Source organism: Orcinus orca, chromosome 5, assembly GCF_937001465.1.
Source record: "Orcinus orca chromosome 5, mOrcOrc1.1, whole genome shotgun sequence".
Classification (NCBI taxonomy): domain Eukaryota; kingdom Metazoa; phylum Chordata; class Mammalia; order Artiodactyla; family Delphinidae; genus Orcinus; species Orcinus orca.
Window position 1 is genome coordinate 94,440,488 of NC_064563.1, and position 20,874 is coordinate 94,461,361.

Here is a 20,874-nt window from a genome sequence, read left to right on the forward strand (position 1 = left end):
ATTATTTTTCTCCTACAGCTCTTGTAAGCCTGAAGAGATTGAATTTTATATGAGGTTCAAACTCTTATTTTTCTTAAGCATGGTGTAAGTCAGACTTTTTGTGTGAATTTATACTGGACTCTAAGGTGAATTCTTGTTGCTTGATCTTTGTAGCTCTTTTATGTACTGAATTAAACCTAGAAGAGTCTCTTATGAATGTTTGATTGATTGTGAAGTACATTTGAAACAGCTTCTATTTTATAACCCTTTTGCAGAACTTTCAGACTCTCTTTAAATAATAGTATACATGGGATTAAAATGGAAACATGGGATTAGAATGAACACATGTCTAGAGAAAGTTTCTTTTTCTGTGTCTGTGCCTTTTGCGACCTCTACACTGAATTTCATCCTAGCCAGTGTTTGACCCTAGAAAATAGGGAAGCCCCAAATCTTTGCCCTGTATGAAGGCAGGGACATGACTGAGTCACACTCACATAAATTTCGAGGCTGGATGGATCAAATGAAAGTTTGGGGAGCTTGCTGTATTGTTTCTCACTATTTTCTGATTAATGTGGATTTCACTTACCTTCAGGACTGATTACTGATTGGCCCTCCATCTCCCTCTAAAGAGGAAGAAGTTGAGGTTACAATCTAAAGTATGAGTAGAGGTTTTAAATTCAAGTGCCTGTATTATACTTTAAGTACCTTAACCACAGGTTATAATCTAACCCTAGGTTATAATACCTTAAACATAGATTTTGTCATGGTCATTTAGGAGTTTATTTGTTGTTTTTACTATAATTGATCTGTTTGTCATTTTAGTGGATGCAAATTAAATGCTAAACATAAAATTATTTAAAATTTCCCCCTCAGGACCATCGCCCATTGATAAATGGCATGGAGAGTACCGTGTGTAGAGGAAACAGCAGAATTTCATCATGCACTCTATTTCTCTCTGCTACTCAGTCTGCTTTTAGGTTGCTTTTTACAACTTTCTTGGTGAAAAATTAGTGTTAATATTAACCAAAACAAAACCCAAAAGGTGAATATATGATAAAAATATAACACTTTTAGGCTTATGCATTACATTATTCTTTTAGGGAAGCTGGATACTTGACAAAAGCGTAACACATACGTTAAGGCCTATTTGTAGTTTATTTTTATGAAATTGTTTTACTTGAACAATTAAAGCATTTCCCCCCACCTCAGGATTTCAAGAGGGTGTGATTTGTCCAATGTTTACTCTACTTTTTCAAAACAAAATGTCTAGATTTCCTGATGCTTTACTAATTTTATGTAAGGTGGAAGAAAGTTCTGTTTTTGCCGCTATTACTAATTAGCCAGTTATTTCTCATCAGCAATGTGTATATTAGTTGTAAACCTGAGGCAGTTCTGCTTCTCAGGGGACATATGACAATGTCGGGAGATATTTTTGATTGACGCAGCTTGGAGGCTGTTACTGGCATGTAGTGTGCAGAGGCCAGGGATGGTACTAAACATTCTGTAATGCACAGAGCAGTCCCTAACAACAACAACTTATCTGACCCAAAATATTAATAATGCCACGATTAAGAAAGGCTGATAGGGCTTCCCTGGTGGCGCAGTGGTTGAGAGACCGCCTGCCGATGCAGAGGACGTGGGTTCGTGCCCCGGTCCGGGAAGATCCCACATGCCGTGGAGCGGCTAGGCCCTTGAGCCATGGCCGCTAAGCCTGTGCGTCCGGAGCCTGTGCTCCGCAACGGGAGAGGCCACAGCACTGAGAGGCCCACGTGCCGCAAAAAAAAAAAAAAAAAAAAAAAAAAAGCCTGATATATATAACTTCATTCTAGGGCAATAAAGTGTCACCCATAAATTCAGCATCCATATTTATACTGCCATGATACCATTTAGCCACTGACATATTGTGGAAAAGATTTGACATGGCTTGACATGATGTGAAGGACTTGTTCCTCAAAGGTTATTCAATTGTAGTAAGTTATCAGTTTAATCTTTGCACCTTGTAAGTTACAGAAATGGCTTTACTTCTTGTGATTGAGTTCATGTAATTCTTTGTGTTTTTTTTTTAAGCGCTTAAATATAAATCCAGTTATACGAAGGAGAAAACCATTTTTCTATTAGTTACTGGACTAGTGCTCACTATCGTTGTCATTGTTGGAGCCATTCTTTTCATCTCAGGTAAGATATAAAGTTATTATGAGGGAAAGCAAGATTGATAAGGTTGAGGGCATTTCTGGGGAGGTGCATATTAGTTTCCTAGGGCTGCTGTAACAAATTGTCACAAACTGGGTATTCTAAAACAATAGAAATTCTCTCACAGTTCTGAAGGCCATAAATCTGAAATAAAGATGTTATCAGGGCCATACACCCTCGGACACTCTAGGGGAGAATCCATTCCTTGCCTCTTCTGCCTTCTGGTGTATCTGGCAATCTGTGCAGCTCCTTGGCTCGTGGCAGCATAACTCTGATTTCCTCCGTGGTCACATTGTCTCCTCCTCCGCTCCATGTCTCCACTTAATTTCCCTCTGTCTCTCTGTTACAAAAATACCTGTCATTGGATTCAGGACCCACCTGGATAATCCGGGGTAAGCTCCTTCTTTCAGATCCTTAGCTTAATCATATCTTTTACTATATAAGTTAATAGTCACAGATTCGGGGGATTTGGAGGTGGACATATCTTTAGGGCCACCATTCAACGCACTCCAGAGGCACACTTCATTGGCCAATACCTGGAAGTGGGAACAAATGTGGGAAGCAGATCTATCTGAAATTGCAGTTGCCTGTGAAGGATGGCAGTGTGAGTGGGAAATAAGGGTCTGCAGCACATGGAAAGAACAGCAGAGACAGGCTGGGACTCACAAGTGTAAACTGTAGAAAGCCTTTGTTGTTTTTTGAGCAGAATACAGTATAGGTGTAATATTTAGGAACATAAATTTGGCACCTCTGTTTGCAACTGGAGTTAGTAAAGACATGGGGAGGAAGGATATGAATCAGAAGACAACTTGAAAGAACAACTGCTTTGACTTTGGGACAGGTTGAATATAGCAAATGAAGGGAATGGTAAGAGATTCCAGAGTTTCTCACTGGAATTATGTAAGGTAGGTAAGAAGGGGGTAGAGCCAATTCAAGGTTTGACGTGTTGAGACTTATATGTTGACATTTAAATGTCTTAAGTTTGGTCTTGAATAATCAAAAAAAAGTCATTTATTTTATGTGAAGTTTTTGGGGAAATATATATTTTTAAACCTTTTGTAGTTTATAAGAGTAGTATTGAAATTAATACATTTAATAAATTAAATACTTTAATATCCCATAAGAATAGGAAGTACATAGGAAAATATTAATTAGTATTTTTAATTTTTAACAGGTGAATATTCAACAAAGAATGCTTGTGGACTTGGTTTAATTGTAATTCCTACAGCAATATTAATATTACTTCAGTACTGTGTGTTTATGATAGGTGAGTATTTGTTATAGCATGATTTTGCCCACCTTTTTCATTTATAAAGCAGCAGTTTTGGTTAAAATATTCTTGTATGATTTTTTTTAACAACTCAATAGAAGTTGGTTTATTAAAAGATTTCACAGGCTATTCTTAGTGATATTTTCCCCATATGGATTAATTTTAAGGTTAACTTCGGTTTTCAAGGCATTCAGTTATCTTGTCAAAAATGATTTTCATATACACTTGATATCAGTGGTTTTTAAAATTATGCTACATAATTTCTTAATGATTATCTTCATATTTTTATTTCAGTTTTTTGAAGCTATAAGTAGATATTAAACATGCCCTTTCTCTTCTTTTGCTAAGCCTCTCTGTTTAAAATTCTACAAAACAGGATTATAAATAACAAATAATAGATTTATTTTTTGTTGTTGTTACTGGCAAATCTTTACATTGTAGTTTTAAAAAATGATGTAGATATCCAACTATAATTGATGTCATTTTCACTGCATTTTGGGAGTAAATCATTAATGTATTTTTTATATCATTAGAGTCTATTTTTTTCTGTTTACATGTTTAACTCTCAGCCTTAGAGCCTATCTCTGGCTTGCTGTACACTGGAGGGGTATTGATTTGCTATAAAATCACAGATCTAGGCACACGGATAGAGGTTCGGATGCTTACAGTGGCGTGTTTGTGTAACGGTTCTCTCCACCAGAGCAATTCTGTGTGCATGTGGCAAAGGCAGGCATAATAGCCATTCACGTGGTAAAATGCACAAGGGTGGTAAAAGCAGCACTGTTTTAAGATTCGGGGTAAAAACTGCCAGTCCACCTCAGCTCACTGTGAAAATGAAAGATTGCTGAATGTGTTTATCTGGAGCTGACCGCTTGTATGGAAAGGCAAGGTTTAGATCACTGGAAAAGAATCTACCATCTGACAAGGAACTCCAGAGGCAGTCTTTGGTCATGGGATATTATTCTTGATTGCACAGAATACAAGTAGGAGTGATTGCTTTTTAAACACTCTCAACCCACTTTTCCTCTCTCCAGCTGTGGGGATGTCCTTCTTCACCATTGCCATATTGATCCTTCAAGTACTGGGCCACGTGCTCTCTGTGGTTGGATTCAGCCTCTGTGTCTCAGGTAAAAGTCTCATCCTTCTCTAGTCTCACTTTGTCTTGCCAGGGATTTCTCTTAGAGTTCTTCTTTCTGTTTCTTTTTCTTTCTTCTTCTTTTTTTTAATATATAGACTTTATTTTTTAGAGCAGTTTTAGGCTCACAGCAAAATTGAGTAGAAAGTACAGAGAGTTCCCATATACCCCACATAACGGCCTCCTCTGCTATCCCCCAGCAGAGTGGTAAATGTGTTACAGTTGTTGAACCAGCATTGACATATTACCACCCAGAATCCATAGTTTACATTAGGCTTCATTCTTAGTGTTGTACATGCTACGATTTTGATAAATGTATAATGGCGTGGATCATAGTCATAGATATAATATCGTACAATAAAGTTTCACTGCCCTAAAAATCCTCTGTGCTCTGCCTATTCATCCTCCCTCCCCCTAAACCCCTAGCAACCACTGTTCTTTTTACTGTCTTCATAGTTTTGCGTTTTCCAGAATGTCTTATAGTTGGAATCATACGATATTTTGCCTTTTCAGATTGGCTTCTTTTACTTAGTAACCGTGTCTTTTTGTGTCTTGATAGCTCTTTTCTTTTTAGCACTGAATAACATTCCATTGTATGTATGTACCACAGTTTGTTTATCCATTCACCTATTGAGGGACAGCTTGGTTGCTTCTGGTTTGGGGCAATTAAGAATAAGTTGCTCTAGACATCCATGTGCATTTTTTTGTGTGGACATAAGTTTCAACTCCATTTGGGTCAATACCAAGGAGCGCATTTGCTGGGTTGTACGTTAAGAATATATTTAGTTTTTTAACAAATTGCCAAAGTGTCTTCCAAGGTGGCTGTACCATTTTGCATTACCACCAGCAGTGGATGAAAATTCCTGTCGCTCCACATCCTTGCCAGCCATTTGGTGCTGTGAGCTTTCTTTTAGAACTCTCATTTTCACCCCACTGAGAACAGTGCTTTCCACATTGCCATAAGAATATTGGCTGTATATGGCTTGTGGGCTGATTGTTCCAGCAGTCAAACTGCTATGCCTGTATTTGTGGGAGAGCTTTTAAAATAACCAGGCTCCATCCAGTTGGTTGGAGCCTTAGCTTTACACACTATTTTCCATTAGTCTTGGTGTGATAAGGTACATATTATACAGACAAAGGCTTTTTTCTTTTAGTAATTGGGAGTCATTTCACTGACTGACTTAATAGTGATGAACATATGTAGATAATTTTTGTTTCTTGATAATTAGAAAAAGAATCTCCTTAAAACTGAATATTATTACTGTTATTGCTAGTTCTTTTTTAAAAGTTCAATTATTTCATGTGAATTTCTAATATAGAATTTCATTTGTTTTTTCAGAGTGTACCCCAGTACATGGTCCTCTTCTGATTTCAGGTTTGGGTATTTTAGCTCTAGCAGAATTACTTGGATTAGTTTATATGAAATGTGTTGGTAAGTCAACCTTATTGTTATTAGCCTATGCCAGGAAAATGCTTTTGGTTAATTCTTACTGTTTAGGACCAAAGAAATGCATTGGTAACTCCAAAAATGAGAAAATACAGTGAATGCTGCTGTATTTTTAAAATAAATTTGGAATTATTTGGGGGGCAATAAAAGAGGGTAGAAATCATATGAACTAATGAAAAGTTTAGATTATTAACTAGTTAAAAAGAAAACAGCTGTATGTTTTAGAATGTATAAACTTTTTTATACTAAATAAAAGGAGAGATTGTTGAGGATTCTTTTTTTTTAATTAATTTATTTATTTGTTAGTTTTGTTTTGGTTTTTATTTTGGCTGTGTTGGGTCTTCGTTGCTGTGTGCGGGCTTTCTCTAGTTGCGGTGAGCAGGGCCTACGATTTTTTTTTTTTTTTTTTTTTTTTTGCGGTACGTGGGCCTCTCACTGTTGTGGCCTCTCCCGTTGCGGAGCACAGGCTCTGGACACGCAGGCTCAGCAGCCACGGCTCACGGGCCCAGCCGCTCCACGGCATGTGGGATCTTCCCAGACCGGGGCACGAACCCGTGTCCCCTGCATCGGCAGGCAGACTCTCAACCACTGTGTCACCAGGGAAGCCCCAGAGCCTACTCTCCATTACGGTGCTCGGGCTTCTCATTGTCGTGGCTTCTCTTGTTGCCGAACACTGGCTTTAGGTGCGCGGGCTTCAGTAGTTGTGGCACGCAGGCTCAGTAGTTGTGGCTTGCGGGGTCTAGAGTGCAGGCTCTGTAGTTGTAGTGCATGGGCTTAGTTGCTACATGTGGGATCTTCCCGGGCCAGGGCTTGAGCCCGTGTCCCCTGCATTGGCAGGCAGATTCTTAACCACTGCACCACCAGGGAAGCCCCGAGGGTTCATTTTAATTAATAAAAAAGATTTTTAATTCGCCCGTTGTTTCTATGTAGAGTCCTTTCACAGAGACCCATTTGTCTTGTTGCTCTTCTTGCAGACTATTTACAGACCTTGACTCCCCTAGTAGACAGAATTGAAATTCAAAATCTGTCACTTTTGTTAATTAAAGAGCAGTGTCCTCTGACATTTGACTTTAAAATATTTTTAGTTAAAACCAGTATAATCAGAACATTGAGTTTTAAATTTTAGGCTTTTACTACTCTTAAAATCAGTTGTAAGTGTGGACTTAGCTTATTGTTTCTAAACTTTGTATTTAGTCTTCCAATTTTCAAATAACAGATCTCTGTGTAAATTCTTATTTTTAATATGTTTATGGAGATAGATGCCTTTAATATTAAGTACCTAAAACTAGTGTGATGTCTTACTTAAGCTAAAGATATTTCCTACAATCTGGTTATATTAATCTCCCTTAAATAAAAGATTTCTGGTTTTTATTTATGAAGTAAAGCAAACTCTTAAACATTTGTCAAAATAATCAAAAGTTACAAATTAATGGAGTAAAAAAGTCAGTCTTTCTGCTTTGCTTTAGGTAAACCTTACATGTTTCTAAAAATTAACATAAACTTTGAATTGTTACAGTCAAAGAATCCCCCACATGACTTGTATAGTACTTTCAAAGAAATTTTACCTTTATTTATGAACCTCAGCTTTTGCTGACTAATCATTGAGTTCAATTATTTTGTATATTTTTGCCCCCCTTTAATTAATGCTTATTAGATAAACAAGTAAAATACTTAACTAAAATTTACTTACCTTTAGTTTATGTGTTCATAAATCAGAGTTGTCTCCTCAATGAAATTTTCTTAGTTCAAGCCATAAAGCACAATTAAGACTTCTAAAGCAGAATGGCATTCATTTGTAGGCATTGTGCGTATCACATTATGAATGCTGATACAGATTCTATTTTTGTTGAGTCTTCTAATCACCATTTGTCTGGTTCTTGAAGATGACACTGCTGCTGATGTTGCTCCCTATGAATACTTGAGCACAGTATGTGACCCGCAGTGTCCATGTAGCGTGACGTAGTATTAGGTGTCTTTGACTGATGGTCAGCTCTTTGTTCTTTTTCTTCCCTCCTTATCTGGATCACGCTCCCTTTTATTCCCATGCTCCCACATGCCTTCCATGTCTCATGAAGACCAGCAGGTCTGGAGATGCTGACTCAGTGGAAATAGGCATTGTCTAGCTGTTACCCCCTTGACCTTGCTCTCCCCCCTTCTCCACCGCTACATCCCTAAGAAGCCTGTGAAACCAGTATAATATAATTACAACCGTATTATTCTCACATCAAATTCAAAGTGAAACTGAAATCCTGGAAAGTTCCCCAGATTATTTTTTCTTTATGATAGTTTGACATATAAATATACCATATGTAAGTTAAGAATTTAGTCCAGTTTTATTTACATTTTGAAACTATTCTAAATTAACTCTTCCAATCAACTTGTCTGATACCAGAGTTCAGAGGAATACCTTCGGTCAGTTAAAGGGCAAGAAGAGAAAAGGTACAGGAAAGTAGCTCTTTAGATACCGTGGTAGACTAGAAAAGTTGATGTGTTTTTCATATATAATCTGAATGTGTAAATCTGAGTATATATAACATTAAGGTTGCAAATTTGAGCATTTGTATCAGGAAGTAAAAATTGTAAATGCTTCCAATGTAACTTTTACTTGTTGCAGAGGCTCTATTTTGGAAAAGTCTAAAGAGTGTGTCTTGATTTAAATGTAATAAAATCCTCAGATAGTTTTTTTTTAAAAAAAATCCAAGCTATCTTGGAGTAAGTTTATGTCCCTATGAGAGATTTAACTTTTATCATTTTCATTATTTCCCAGTTTAAATTTGTAGCCTTAATTATTACTTTAAACAGTAGGATTTTAAGTTTAATTTTCTCTGTTGTTCTTTTTAAACTGTGTTAGGGTTTTTTGTTTGTTTGTTTACTGAAACATTTAAATTTCATAAAATGAAATCAAGGGCTGAGAACAATAAGAATGTGAGAAAATATAGAAGATTACAAAGAACTAACTAAACTCATTGAAGTTGGGTGTGTTACCTATGTAGGATGCCTATGTCCATTCTTCGTAAGGGTCAATACTTTTTAATTTTCCTAAGCCATTGCTATCTAGTTAAGTATAAGGGAATATAGTCATGTTTTGATATGAATCAACATACTAGCAGTCAGAAACTATATTTACCACATCTCAGATATTTTAGAATGACATGAAATAGGTATATAAAACTCAGTGATAATTTCTTCCCCATTGTAGAGGAGAGGTGAATCTGGAATCAATAGAAAAAGTTGTCCCTGAAAATTCAAAACCTGGAAATATATTTATAGCATGGGTCAAGTGTTTCTGGGAGAGAAGAACAAATCCAGACGAAGCATTGCAAGTGAGCTCATATGGAATGCTTAAGGCTTGTGATTTAAATATATATATATACAGGCTGTCAATGCCTTAGGCCCATGGTAGCAGCAGATAAATCACAATCATTCTTTAGTCACATAGGTCATATGCCTATTGGAGAGGATTAACTCAAGCAAAATTCACTTCTACACTGTTTGGTTTTATAATATTTGAGGCATCACAGCTGACTGGTGCCCTTTGAATCCCTGTTCTTTATAGATATCTTTGTTTCAGAATGGGCTAGCCAAATGTGATGTTCCTTGGACCTGAGAATCAGAACTCAGAAACTCTTCTTTACACATTATTAGGGTTATTAAAGGAGTTGCTTGGCGGTTCTTAATACTAATTCTGATAAATAATTTATGAGCTCAAAAATATAGCTCTAAAATCTTACCTCTGACCCTTCACATTGCCAATCAGAAATTTGCATAGCTGTTCAGAGCTCTTTTCCTTGATAGAACATAGACACAGGACATGGTTTAGTTAAAGTAAGTTGTATATACATGTAACTATCATGATTGTCCCTAATAAAGTTGTGTAATTCTGCTTGGTTTATTTGGGAGGTTGCTAAATGTGATTTACCCATATTCTCAACACATTTCACTCCATAGTACTTTGAAAAGAGGTTTCCTTCTTGTTTGGTTGCAAGGACAAAACCACTCCCCAGGTGCCTCCAGTAAAGGAGATTTACTTTCAAGCCACACATGACACTAACAGAGATGGGAATCTCATGAGAGCAGATCTATAACTGGGCCTCACAGAGTAAGTACAGTAAGTAGTTTAGGAATTGGAAGAATCCAGTACATCTCTAAAGACTGAGTCATCATTTGCCCTCTCAGTAACAAGAGTTAGCGGATGCCCTCCTGCCAGTGTAGTTACTTAGTTCCTCTCTCTTTGGTTCTTTACCTGCTAGCCAGCTAGCTCATCCTCTCCTTAATGTTTTTATTTTTTTGATCCTATTCATGTCTTCTCACTGGTATATTTTCTTACCTTTGTCTCTAAGCTTTGAGCCTCTCTTTGCCTACTTTCTGTCTCCTTTTCACCTTTCTTTCCCTTCACCACCTTTCTAGTCTTCTTTCTGTGTCTCCTCTCCAGGTTCCAATGGGAGAGAGAAACTTTTCAGGCCAGTCAGTTGCCATTCCCCCCGTTGGAGTGAGCCTTACCTGCTTCTGACTCCTCTATAAATTGGCTTGGGTCAGGTGTCACCCGCATTTCCCATCAGTTTTAGAAGCTTGGTAGAGCGGACATGGAGGAGTGGTAGGACATAATTAGCACAGAAAACCAGAGCAGTTCTGGGGGCCTGCCTCAGTCTGCTCATAAGTAAATCCAGTGCCATCATCCAATCCATAGACCAGTGGAACTGACTATCCATCCAGTAGCATCACCTTCCTACAGAGTCACTCGCAGGATGTTGCCCCTTGATGCTTATATCTGTAGGACTCTGATTCTGTATTTAGGACTGGTTTTAGCTGCTCCGGGACCTTCTCACTTGGTTTTTGTAAGGAAGTTCTCTTTTCTTCCCTATGCAACTAGAGCAGTTCTTTTCCCTTTTGTCACTTTCTTCATGCCCTGTATTCCTTCATCTTCATTAACCAATCCATTGAGCAGCAGCGAAGGGTAACTTGAAAATCTAAGAAGGGACACAGAGAAGGGCTTGATTGTAGCTAAAACTGGCTGCCTAGAATAATTCTCTCCACTCAGAGGGATCTGATATTTTCTTTAGTTTGTTAGCTAGGTGGTGCTTTGAAAACTGGAAAGACGGAAGTAGAAAAAAAGAAGACTGGGCTACAGGGAACGAGAGCAGTGAGCTAAGGGTGGGCGATGGAGTGGTCATTGCCCTATTCTTTCCACATTCCAGCTGGGTCAAGTAGGCAGGGGTATAGAGCCTACAGAGGGGCTGAGTCGATGCCAAAGTTTTTCCACCACAAAGCGTAACAAGTGGCTGATTTGGGGGGAGATATAGCATGCAAAATGAGAGAGTGTGTGTGTTTATTATTTGATCGGGGTAGATTGTTTGCATCATTTTATTCTGTCGATGTATATAATTAAGAGTGTTCTGTATTTTTTCATAGTCTGTCAAAGCCAGAAATCTTTCAGTGGAGTTTCTGGCACCTTTAGTTTTAGCCGTAAACATTTTATCTTAAAATTAAACATAATGTAGCCTTAATTTCTTTCATTTATTAAATTCATTTTCTTATTTTTTAATTTCATCAGCTTCCAATCACAAGACTATACAACCTCCTAGGGTAAGTTAAAATTTCTTCAATGAATTGGGTATGGTCACTTGATGGTTTAGTCTGAGGAATGGTGATTGAGATATTGAACCCCATTGCTCTCTGTTTGGTGTGACATAAAATTAAGAGAACACTGAAGTCATTTCATGACCTTTGCATGGATAGATCCAATCTATTTTAAAACTTCTGTTTGGTCATTTACTGGCAATGGGATAGAATAAATGATTCCTGAAGATTGTGCTGTCTTCTCACACCCAGAACTGAAAAGTTTATGTGTAAGAATAATGGTCGTTATCTGCGGAAGGAAGCCGATTCCAATATATTGCCTCACCTGTTGGATCCATTTGATGTGCATATACAGAATGATATTTCAGGCTTAAAAATGAGGGAGAGAAGTTTATATTAAGTTGATTTCATTAAAAATGATAATCTATAAAGTAAATGGAAATATGGCCGAAAAATAGCTGTTCTGAATTGATTCATTTCCCTCCTTCCCCCATTTTATAAGCATTTTTCTTCCGGCAAACTGTACTGTAGTTTTTACTCTATCTTGGCTACCTTAATAAGCTACCTGAGAAAATTCCAAGAAAAGGAGCAAATTTAGGAGATACACTGAGAGGGATTAATGAGGGGGGGTGAAAAAAACCTTTGTAGATAGAGACTCATCCTGGTGACAAGCACAAGAGCTACTTTATGGAAATAAGATCTTGAAAGGACTGTATTGTACTCCTCTTCCTATAAAGGATTAATAATAGCTCTGTCTGGAATGCCAAAAGCAAGACTCCTGTCTGTGGCAGGAAGTGGAGATTACATATACCCCTAAAGCTGATAAGCCTCAACAGACGTGCTTGAGAGGCGAGGGAAGTGGGGTTGCACCTTACCCCAGGTGTTCACTCTAAAAACATTGGTGCCGTAGCTACACTGGTCACAAACAGCCGGAAGTTTTAAAAGTGCCTCTGTTAGACATAATCCAGCCATTAGACCATTAAATCATAACACTTTTTCTTTCCCTGTTACTGAGTTCAATTTGCGTGACTTGAAAATGATTGTTTTGTTCTCATCTCTGGCTTAATTGTATTATTTATTATGTTGCTATCTGTGTCTGTGCTTCTCAGTTAGGATTTCTTGAACTGAGAGAGGCAGGGTGGGGTGGGAAATTCTGCATAAAAAAAGAATATTAAGAGAATAATTCAGTTATTATAAAACTAATAGCTAGACTTGGCAAGCTTTGCTTTTCTAACTAACTTTTATTGCTTTACTTTGGTTTTTGACTATATATATTCACTGTTTATCTATAGTTTAAATGTTAGCATATATAAATTTTAGTAGAAAAGGACATGAAATAAATTCTATTTTATGTAAATATATTTTAAATATTTTCCAGAAAGCTGTAGAGGAACCCCTTAATGGTATGTGGTTATTACAAATTTATAAATTCTTCTTGATCCATTACCAGTTCATAATAATTTGAATTGGTCCCCAAAGTAGTTAGAATGCTGTCTATGCCTTGGGAAGAATCTAGGTTTTTTTATTGCCTTAACCTCTCTTTTCTTGATTATTCATCAAGAATTAAGAGTATTGCTTTTGTAACATTTTCACCTCTGAGAAAAATGCACTGTTCTGTGTCTCTCCAGTAGTTGCTTGTGCTAGCCAGGTGATATCTGGGTGAGGGGACTGTTGCCTTTTTAATTGGCCAAGATGAAATGAAACACCCCCGGTAGAGAAGAATCTCAGTTAATTTCAATTTCTAATTATAAATTTCAGGAAGACACAGGTTGTCATCTTGGAGTGAGACCAGAACATCTCACTTTCTTTCTCCCTAAATCTAGATCTGTATTCCCAACTTTGTGTCCCTTTGTGGAGCCTGTGGGTATGATCCACAGAAAGTCTTTTGTAATCAAATAATAACCTTAAAATTAATTTGGCTTTATAGCTGTGGAATAGTTGGCATGATATTACTGCATATTTGTTTGTCTAGAAATGATTTCTAATTGAGGAATCTTACTAACTGCTTGGCTTGTTACTAATTCTTAGCATTTAAAGAATCAAAAGGAATGATGAATGATGGTAAGTATAAAATGCACCTACAATTATAGGTCGGTTAAAATATGGACATTGAAAAGAAATAAAATTGACTCTTGAAAGTATGGCTTTCTTTAAATAAAAGGAACACTGTCAAATCATAAAGGCCTACATTTCTTGGTTTCTAAAACTTCAATCTACTCTGTTAAAAGTTGCAAAACTAGTAATATAAAAGCTGTAGGGTGTCACTGATCAGACTCACCAGTCTCATTGCTCACAACAAAGAGGAATTACTTCTTTTTTTAAAAAGGTATTTTTCAGATGCGATGTCTGGTGACTGTAACTTAAAAATGCTTTTTATACGACACTTAGATAATTTGGCACAAATCTTTATCATCTTGACAGGGTTTCTTTTGTGCTTGTGTGATTTTGTTGCATTTAACCCATGGAGACTTAATATCTCTGCTTTTCCAAGCAGGAACTGGGTTCTAACCTTTTGGGAAAGGATTTAAAAAGAGAGAGAGAAACGTTTAGTCACTTCCGCTCTTGGGAGAGGGGACTCTGGGCTAATAACTTCTAATTTTTATTGACTTTCAAAGGCCTATATTTATTAGTTCTTAAAGATAAGTAAGTCTGAGATATTGAGTGCTGTAAGCATTCATTTTGATTTTACCTTAACATGTTCTGATACTTTAGTTCTGTTAACATTTTAAAAACTATGTTTTCATTTTATCAAAACTTTCTTCATACCTTTGCTATCTCCAGTCATTCCTTGATCATGTGAATAGTCTGCTTCGTATTTCACTGTTTAAAGTCTGTGACCTACCTGCTCACCTCTACAGCAAAATGCAGCATTTATCTCAAGAGGCTATATTCCCCTGAGTGTAATTAATTTTTGCGTAAGATTAAAAACACGCTGACTGTGCCTAGTGGACTAAGTTTAAAACAATGCTTAGACTGTGTTCAGTAAGCAGTCACAGAATAATCCCACCTTTGTAACTTTGTGTCACAGCCTTTATTACAAAAAATGCATGCTCTGCTAACCACTGCCCTCCTAAAAAAAACACGATTAGCAGGAATACATTAAATGGCATTTAAAAAAGAACTGGTACCTGAAAGTGTGGCATGGTTTGTCCGTGTTTGCATTCTGGTGTTTTATTTTTTAATTTCGTTGTTTTTTTTTTTCCTTTTCTACTGTGGTGTTATTCCTCTGTAGTTGTATGAAAAAACTAAACACTTCTTCATTTTCAGAAAACCAGTAGGAGAACCTTGAGTGCCTCTTCCTTTGTTAATTTCCTTTAAGATGTGACTTTTTTTGCACCGTTGTATCAGAAGTTAGACTGCAGATTTTGTGTGTTCATAGCGCATGAAATCTATAATGACCTTTGAAATTCCCTTAATTTTGCTAATTTTTAGCTGTTCAGAATTTGTGGGTTTTTTCCAAATGTCTGTGGTGGGCTCTTCCTACTGACAGTGCACAATGCCCATAGTGTAACTGCCTTGTTGGTGAGTGAGGTTCCAGGTACCCTCTTGGGACCACAGTTCCATTTCCTCTCTCACTTATACCTAATCACATTTTTAATTCTCTTACCTTAAATGAATGGTGTCGATCTAAAGTGAAAGTGATAGAATATTGTTCTAGGATAAATATCTTTTGCTTTGGAAGAATCAATGTCTCTTGGCTTCTCCGCCAACCCAGCAAACGGAGATTATCAGATTTTGTTGGTTTTTATTTCCATTTGACATTGGCCTTTTACTTACTGCAACTAAAAAGGCTAGTGATTTGCCTGGTTTATGTCTGTGACCTTTGCAAAGCTAAGATTAAATAATTTTTCTTTATTTTTAGATACCATATATCTGAAACGATTTTCAAATTTTAAAATACAGCAACTTGTTAAGGCATAGAAAATAGACATCATAGCAATTATATGTTCATTTTTCAATTTTCCAGAGTAACTGAAGTAAAGTGATGGACTCTGATTTGGAGAGTAGTACGACATGAAAGAAGTACACTTGTGTTTAAGCACCGTGGCCTTGATTCATTGTTTTGGAGAAGAAAACAAGAAAAGTAACTGGTTTCCATCTATGGGAAAAAGTAAATAATTGACCTTTCAATGATTGTTACAGTTAAGTTTTTATTCAAAGCATTTTTAATTTAGTTAATAAAAGAATTATGATCTGTGTTGTGTGCCCAATTGATATCCAGTTTTCTGTTGTTATTTTTATTCAATTAGGGGCAAAGTAGAGTGGGCAACTTACAAGAATGATGCCTTTCAGATCCTGGGGCCTCTTGACTGTAGGTCACCAGTTTAAATTGGTTCAAGGTGAAAATTTCCTGACACTAACCTGGTTACCCAGAGCTATCTATGAAAACTGTGGCTTCCGTCAAGCCTTAGAAAACTCAGGTTCACAGCCACTGTGGCAATTATGGTGTTAGCTGAATAATGTGTCTGCCACTTCCAGGTCAAGGGAATAACATTAAGCACAGACAGGAATTCGGTTGGGAACATCCGTGGGATGTGATACTGATGGGGATCATGGTCTTCATTCTTGGGGGTTGCCACTCACACATTGTTCCTTCAACATACAGTGTACCAGACCCTTTCCAGATTGAGGGTAATTTTACTGATGGATGTTTTCTTCTTTTCTTCACACAACCCTTTACATCCTGTCTTGTCCTTCTGTTATTTGCTTCTGCTGCTGTATGAGATGTAGCACTTTTTCTCCTCTTTGAACATGGTCCAGTGACACGGTAGCATCACTGCAGAAAGGAGCCAGACTTATTCTCAGAGAACTATGTTCACACTTTTCAGCAGAAATAGCGATGGTTGTAACATACGTATTCCCTTCCTCGGATTTGAAGGCACAATCTACAGTGTTTCTTTGCTTCTTTTCTGATCTGGGGCATGAAAAACCAAGATTGAGATTTGAACTATGAGTCTTCTGCATGGCAACATAATGTGTGTCACCGTCAGGCCAACAGGCCAACCCTGAACGGGTGATTTTATTACTGTTGTATCTGTGTTGCATGATAAACACCCCTCATCTTCCTCCTGTAGTCCTGCCTCATATTCACCTTACTCTAAGGTTGAAAAGTAAAACAAAACCCACGTTTCCTACCCCCATTAGAAGAAAATTAACATTCTGACAGTTGTGATCGCCTGGAGTACTTTTAGATTATTAGATTTTCTTCCCTTGTGGGTGTGTGTGTGTATGCGCTCATGTATAAGATAGGCACATGTATCTTCTGTATGGACAACAGTGGGGTACCTACAGGAGAGCAAATGTTAATTTCATGCTTTTAGTGAAAACATTTAAAAACAAAGATCTTTATTGGGTGGACTTATATTTGATGTGAATATTTGATCACTTAAAACTTTTAAAAATTCTAGGTAATTTGCCAAGCTTTTTGACTGCTCACCAATGCCCTCTAAAAATACTAGTTATTCTTCCTGTTTGTGTAATAAGACATTCATATTTGTAGTTGCATTATCAATAGTCATTTCTTAGTCCACTGAATGTTCCCACGTGCCTCTTTTATGCCAAATTCCTTGTCATATTTTACGTTGGGACCAAGTGGTTTGCCCGTGGCAAACCAAAATTTATAACCTGCTGATGCCTCAGAAAAGTGAACACACTATGAAGACAGCTCTTCTTAAAGAAAAAAAAAAAAGTTCTTCCCTAATTGTGTTCCTGTCCAAAATATTCTCATACGTAGAGGGAGCTGTATTCCTTTATACAAATTTGTTGGCTCCCTCTGCTCTCTTTCCTTCTGAAAATATTTATATCTCACTAATATTGTTTGTTCCTTTAGAAATCAATTTTGATGAAAGGAGGGCAAAAGCAGTTGGACTTGAAAAAGATCCAAATTCCTATTCTCTATTAAGAAAAAGTCAGGTCTGAAATCTTTATAGTAAACTTTTTTATGAACCAAAGTTGAACCTTTAATACGTAGTCAGCTCTCATTGATTTGGGGTTCAGTCTTGGAACTTATCCATCCTTTGTGTTCTCTTTAACACTGCCTGTCTTTTGAGGCATTCACTGCCCTAGACAACACACAGAGGTAGCAGGAGAAACGCCAGATGAAGTCCACCCTTGCTGTTCCTCGTCAGCTTCTCTGGAAAAGGGACCCACAGCAGCAGGAACCCTCTTACTTGGGCATCGTTGGGCCAGTTCATTCTCTTTAAATTAGACTTATAATGGCAGGAAGTTTTCTGTCACACCAAATTAAAGTTGCTAACAATGTTTTGAACATCATACATCTGTTCCCCCCATAATCTGCTTTTTCACTTAGTGATCCCAATTTTTCCATCGACTCTTCGATCCAGTTTTATTTACTGTATGTTCTCAGCGTGACACCATTTGTCATTTTGGCAACAAACCTTTCCAACCTTTTCGGCCAAATCAAATTTCTTTCTCCTTCAAAACATCCTCCCTCCCTTCCTCCCTGACTGGCTCTCCTTTGCGATCTGTGCCTATCTGTCCAGCTGCCTCTTTCATCTCTTACTTACCTTTCCTAGTACTTCACGTGTCTCTGCCTAACTTTGTTGGGTTTTTGTCTTGCCTCTTGTTCAATTAAAAAATTCCTCCGTACATAGCAAGAGGCTTTTTTTTTTCCTTCCTTTCTCTTCCTGCAGTGTTTTACATATATTAGATGCTCATTCCGTAAGTTTGATGACTGAGAGCAGGCTGTGTTTAGACTTCCCCGTGTTTGTAAGAGGGTGAGCTAGAGAGTTTTCTTTTTAGACAAATTTCACATGCTCTGAAAACCTTCAAAGGTGATGATTTTTTTCACCTGGAAACCCCAGGCCCAATCTGTTAAAATTTCTGAGAATGTCAGAATGAAAATAATGGGGCTATCCCATAGTTGGAAGTATTGCTCTTTTCAAGATGCTGTAGTCAGTTTAGTAAGTGACCAACGAAATTGTGGTTTGAGTTATAATAAAGCTTAAAAAGTGGTGAGTTTACTCCTCCTTCTCATTAATATGAATTAAGCTCTATATCACCTAGATTTCTCTTGTCCTAACATGGGTATTCAAAAACGACATCTGTGGTGTATGCGTGGAATGGCATACCCCTTTATTTACCCGTTGGTGGAAACTAGAGAAATGATTGTTGGGCAACCCTTTATCTTTTCATTGTGTGTCGTTTGATGGAGCGTTTGTTTAAAAACATTAGTTTTACATGTGTCATATTTTCAAAATCACTGACTGCCATCACCCACTGGGGTCCTTTGTTAAGTCATTTTCTGTGGCTAATAAGGAGAATCCAGGTAACTTTTAAGAGATGCGCAGCGAACAGGAAGTTTTCCTGTCTTTGGCTTTTGACAGCTCTTAACATTTAAGACCAGCTTTTCCATAAATTTAGCCTTTTGTAAAAAAAGGGCATTCGTAATAAACTTCTCTGTAAGGCAACATCAGTGGAATCTTAAAAGTGTTGTTGTCAGCGTTGGTGAGAGAGGGAAGCATTTTTGTTTCTATTAAACGGAGCATTATTTACTAAAAGCCATTGCTGAGAATTAGATCCCACACCATAGAAATATCCATTAACCATTCTAAAGAAAACTCCAACGTTGCTATGTGCAAGATCCTCTCTTGGGGGCTTTCTTCCATAGCAATGAAAGGTGTGCTATTTGTCAGCCATTTTTTGCAGTGATTTAAAGACCAAAGTTGTTTTACAGCTGTGTTACCGTTAAAGGTTTTTTTTATATGTATTAAATCAATTTATCACTGTTTGAAGCTTTGAATATCTGCAATCTTTGCCAAGATACTTTTTTATTTAAAAAACATAACTTTGTAAATATTACCCTGTAATATTATATATACTTAATAAAACATTTTAAGCTATTTTCGTTGGGCTTCTTTCTATCGCTGCTTCAGCAGACCACAGGCGCATTACTGAGAAATTTACTTTATCAATGTATTTTCGAGTCCATATCCTAGGTAACAATGCAAAGGATGACTTAAAATATTAATTTATAAATTCTTTTTGGAAGTATAACAATATCCAATAAGTAAACTTTTGATCAGAGCAAAGTTTTAATTAAAACTTCTAAGCAAGTCCAATGCATTAATTTTCCCCCTGGTAGAGTGAAAACATCACTTTTCTAGTCCCGGCTGTACTACTGACTAGTAGAGGACCTCAGCAAGGCACTTACCTGCCTCTCAGTGTGCCTCCTTATCTGTAGAATGAGATAAGCCTCTTCAAGACTGAAATGTACATTGAAATGGTTCTCCACTTTAATTGGTTACCAGTTAGGACTATTTTGATTACAAATGAAAGTAAACCTAAATCGAAGAAAAGTGGGATTTATTGGCTAATATAACTGAAAATGTAGACGTACAGCTGGCTAATGGGTCTCCAAGCAGCGTCCTCAGGATCAGCGTCTCTCCAGCTTTCAGCTTTATTCTCTCTCCTCCCTGTTGCCTTCCTTCAGAGATTGCGTGTGATGGCAGAATGACTGACCTCAATCCCAGACCCACCTTCTCCTGAGTTCAGGGAGGGTAGAGGGGAGAAAAAAAGAGTGCCTCCCCTTTCTGAATAGTCCCATCCACCCCAGATTGCAGCTCGGTTCTCTGCCTGGGCCATGCACCTCTCACTCAGCCACTGAGGCTGAGCATCTCTGACACCCCGACTGGGCCAGCCTGAGCCACATGTCTGTCTGGCCTGGAATGGAGTTGTGGATTCCATCTGGGGCGGGGTTGGGGGACAGAGTGGGAGTTAACTGAAGCAAACTCGGGATTGTAGCCGGATCGAGATGGCATTAGGTTTTAGGCACCTTCCTTGCAGGTATGTACTCGGATTCTGCATTGTATGTGTGATCGTAAACCATTTGAACGGAAAATAATATTTGGCGGCAAAGGACCGCCTCATTCCTTACCTCGTAGGCAATTCAATTTTTATGCATTTATGCGGACTTTTTTTCACTCTCAGCAGGAGTAACTAATGAAGTTCAGAAAGCATTTACTATCCTGCCTCCTGCACGGAAAGCTGTTCTGTGTAGCACAGAACTGCACTCAACCTGATTCAAACTCCCACGGAGGTGTAGGCTTCCAGATGCAACTGGATTTCATTTTTGCGGAGCAACCTTTCCAGCTCAAGGGCTCAAGTTTGACAGCTTTAGAAAATAATGGATTATGGTAACACCATCCACGTAGGACGCGATTTCACCAGTAGCTCAGAGATTTCAGCACAATTTACAGTGTTTGGGGTTAGAAGTGAGACTGTGCCGGAACTATACCCCCAGTGTTTAGTTTGAGT

At 37.7% G+C, this 20,874-nt stretch overlaps 1 protein-coding gene across 5 annotated transcripts in view; it reads left to right on the forward strand.

Annotated features, from left to right (window-relative positions):
• The window catches only part of CD47 (CD47 molecule), a 55,126-nt gene extending 39,330 nt beyond the window's left edge, over positions 1 to 15,796 (forward strand). For 3 of the 5 annotated variants that reach the window (XM_033432220.2, XM_033432216.2, XM_033432219.2), the window contains exons 4-11: positions 2,047 to 2,154; positions 3,344 to 3,436; positions 4,474 to 4,566; positions 5,914 to 6,006; positions 11,573 to 11,604; positions 12,977 to 13,001; positions 13,627 to 13,659; positions 15,566 to 15,796. In XM_033432220.2, the coding sequence (XP_033288111.2) occupies positions 2,047 to 2,154; positions 3,344 to 3,436; positions 4,474 to 4,566; positions 5,914 to 6,006; positions 11,573 to 11,604; positions 12,977 to 13,001; positions 13,627 to 13,659; positions 15,566 to 15,570 (482 nt within the window). In that variant the 3' untranslated portion in view covers positions 15,571 to 15,796. The remainder of the gene's footprint in view (positions 1 to 2,046; positions 2,155 to 3,343; positions 3,437 to 4,473; positions 4,567 to 5,913; positions 6,007 to 11,572; positions 11,605 to 12,976; positions 13,002 to 13,626; positions 13,660 to 15,565) is intronic. The other 2 variants (XM_033432218.2, XM_004272081.4) reach the window with 2 other exon arrangements.
• Positions 15,797 to 20,874: the final 5,078 nt, after the last annotated feature.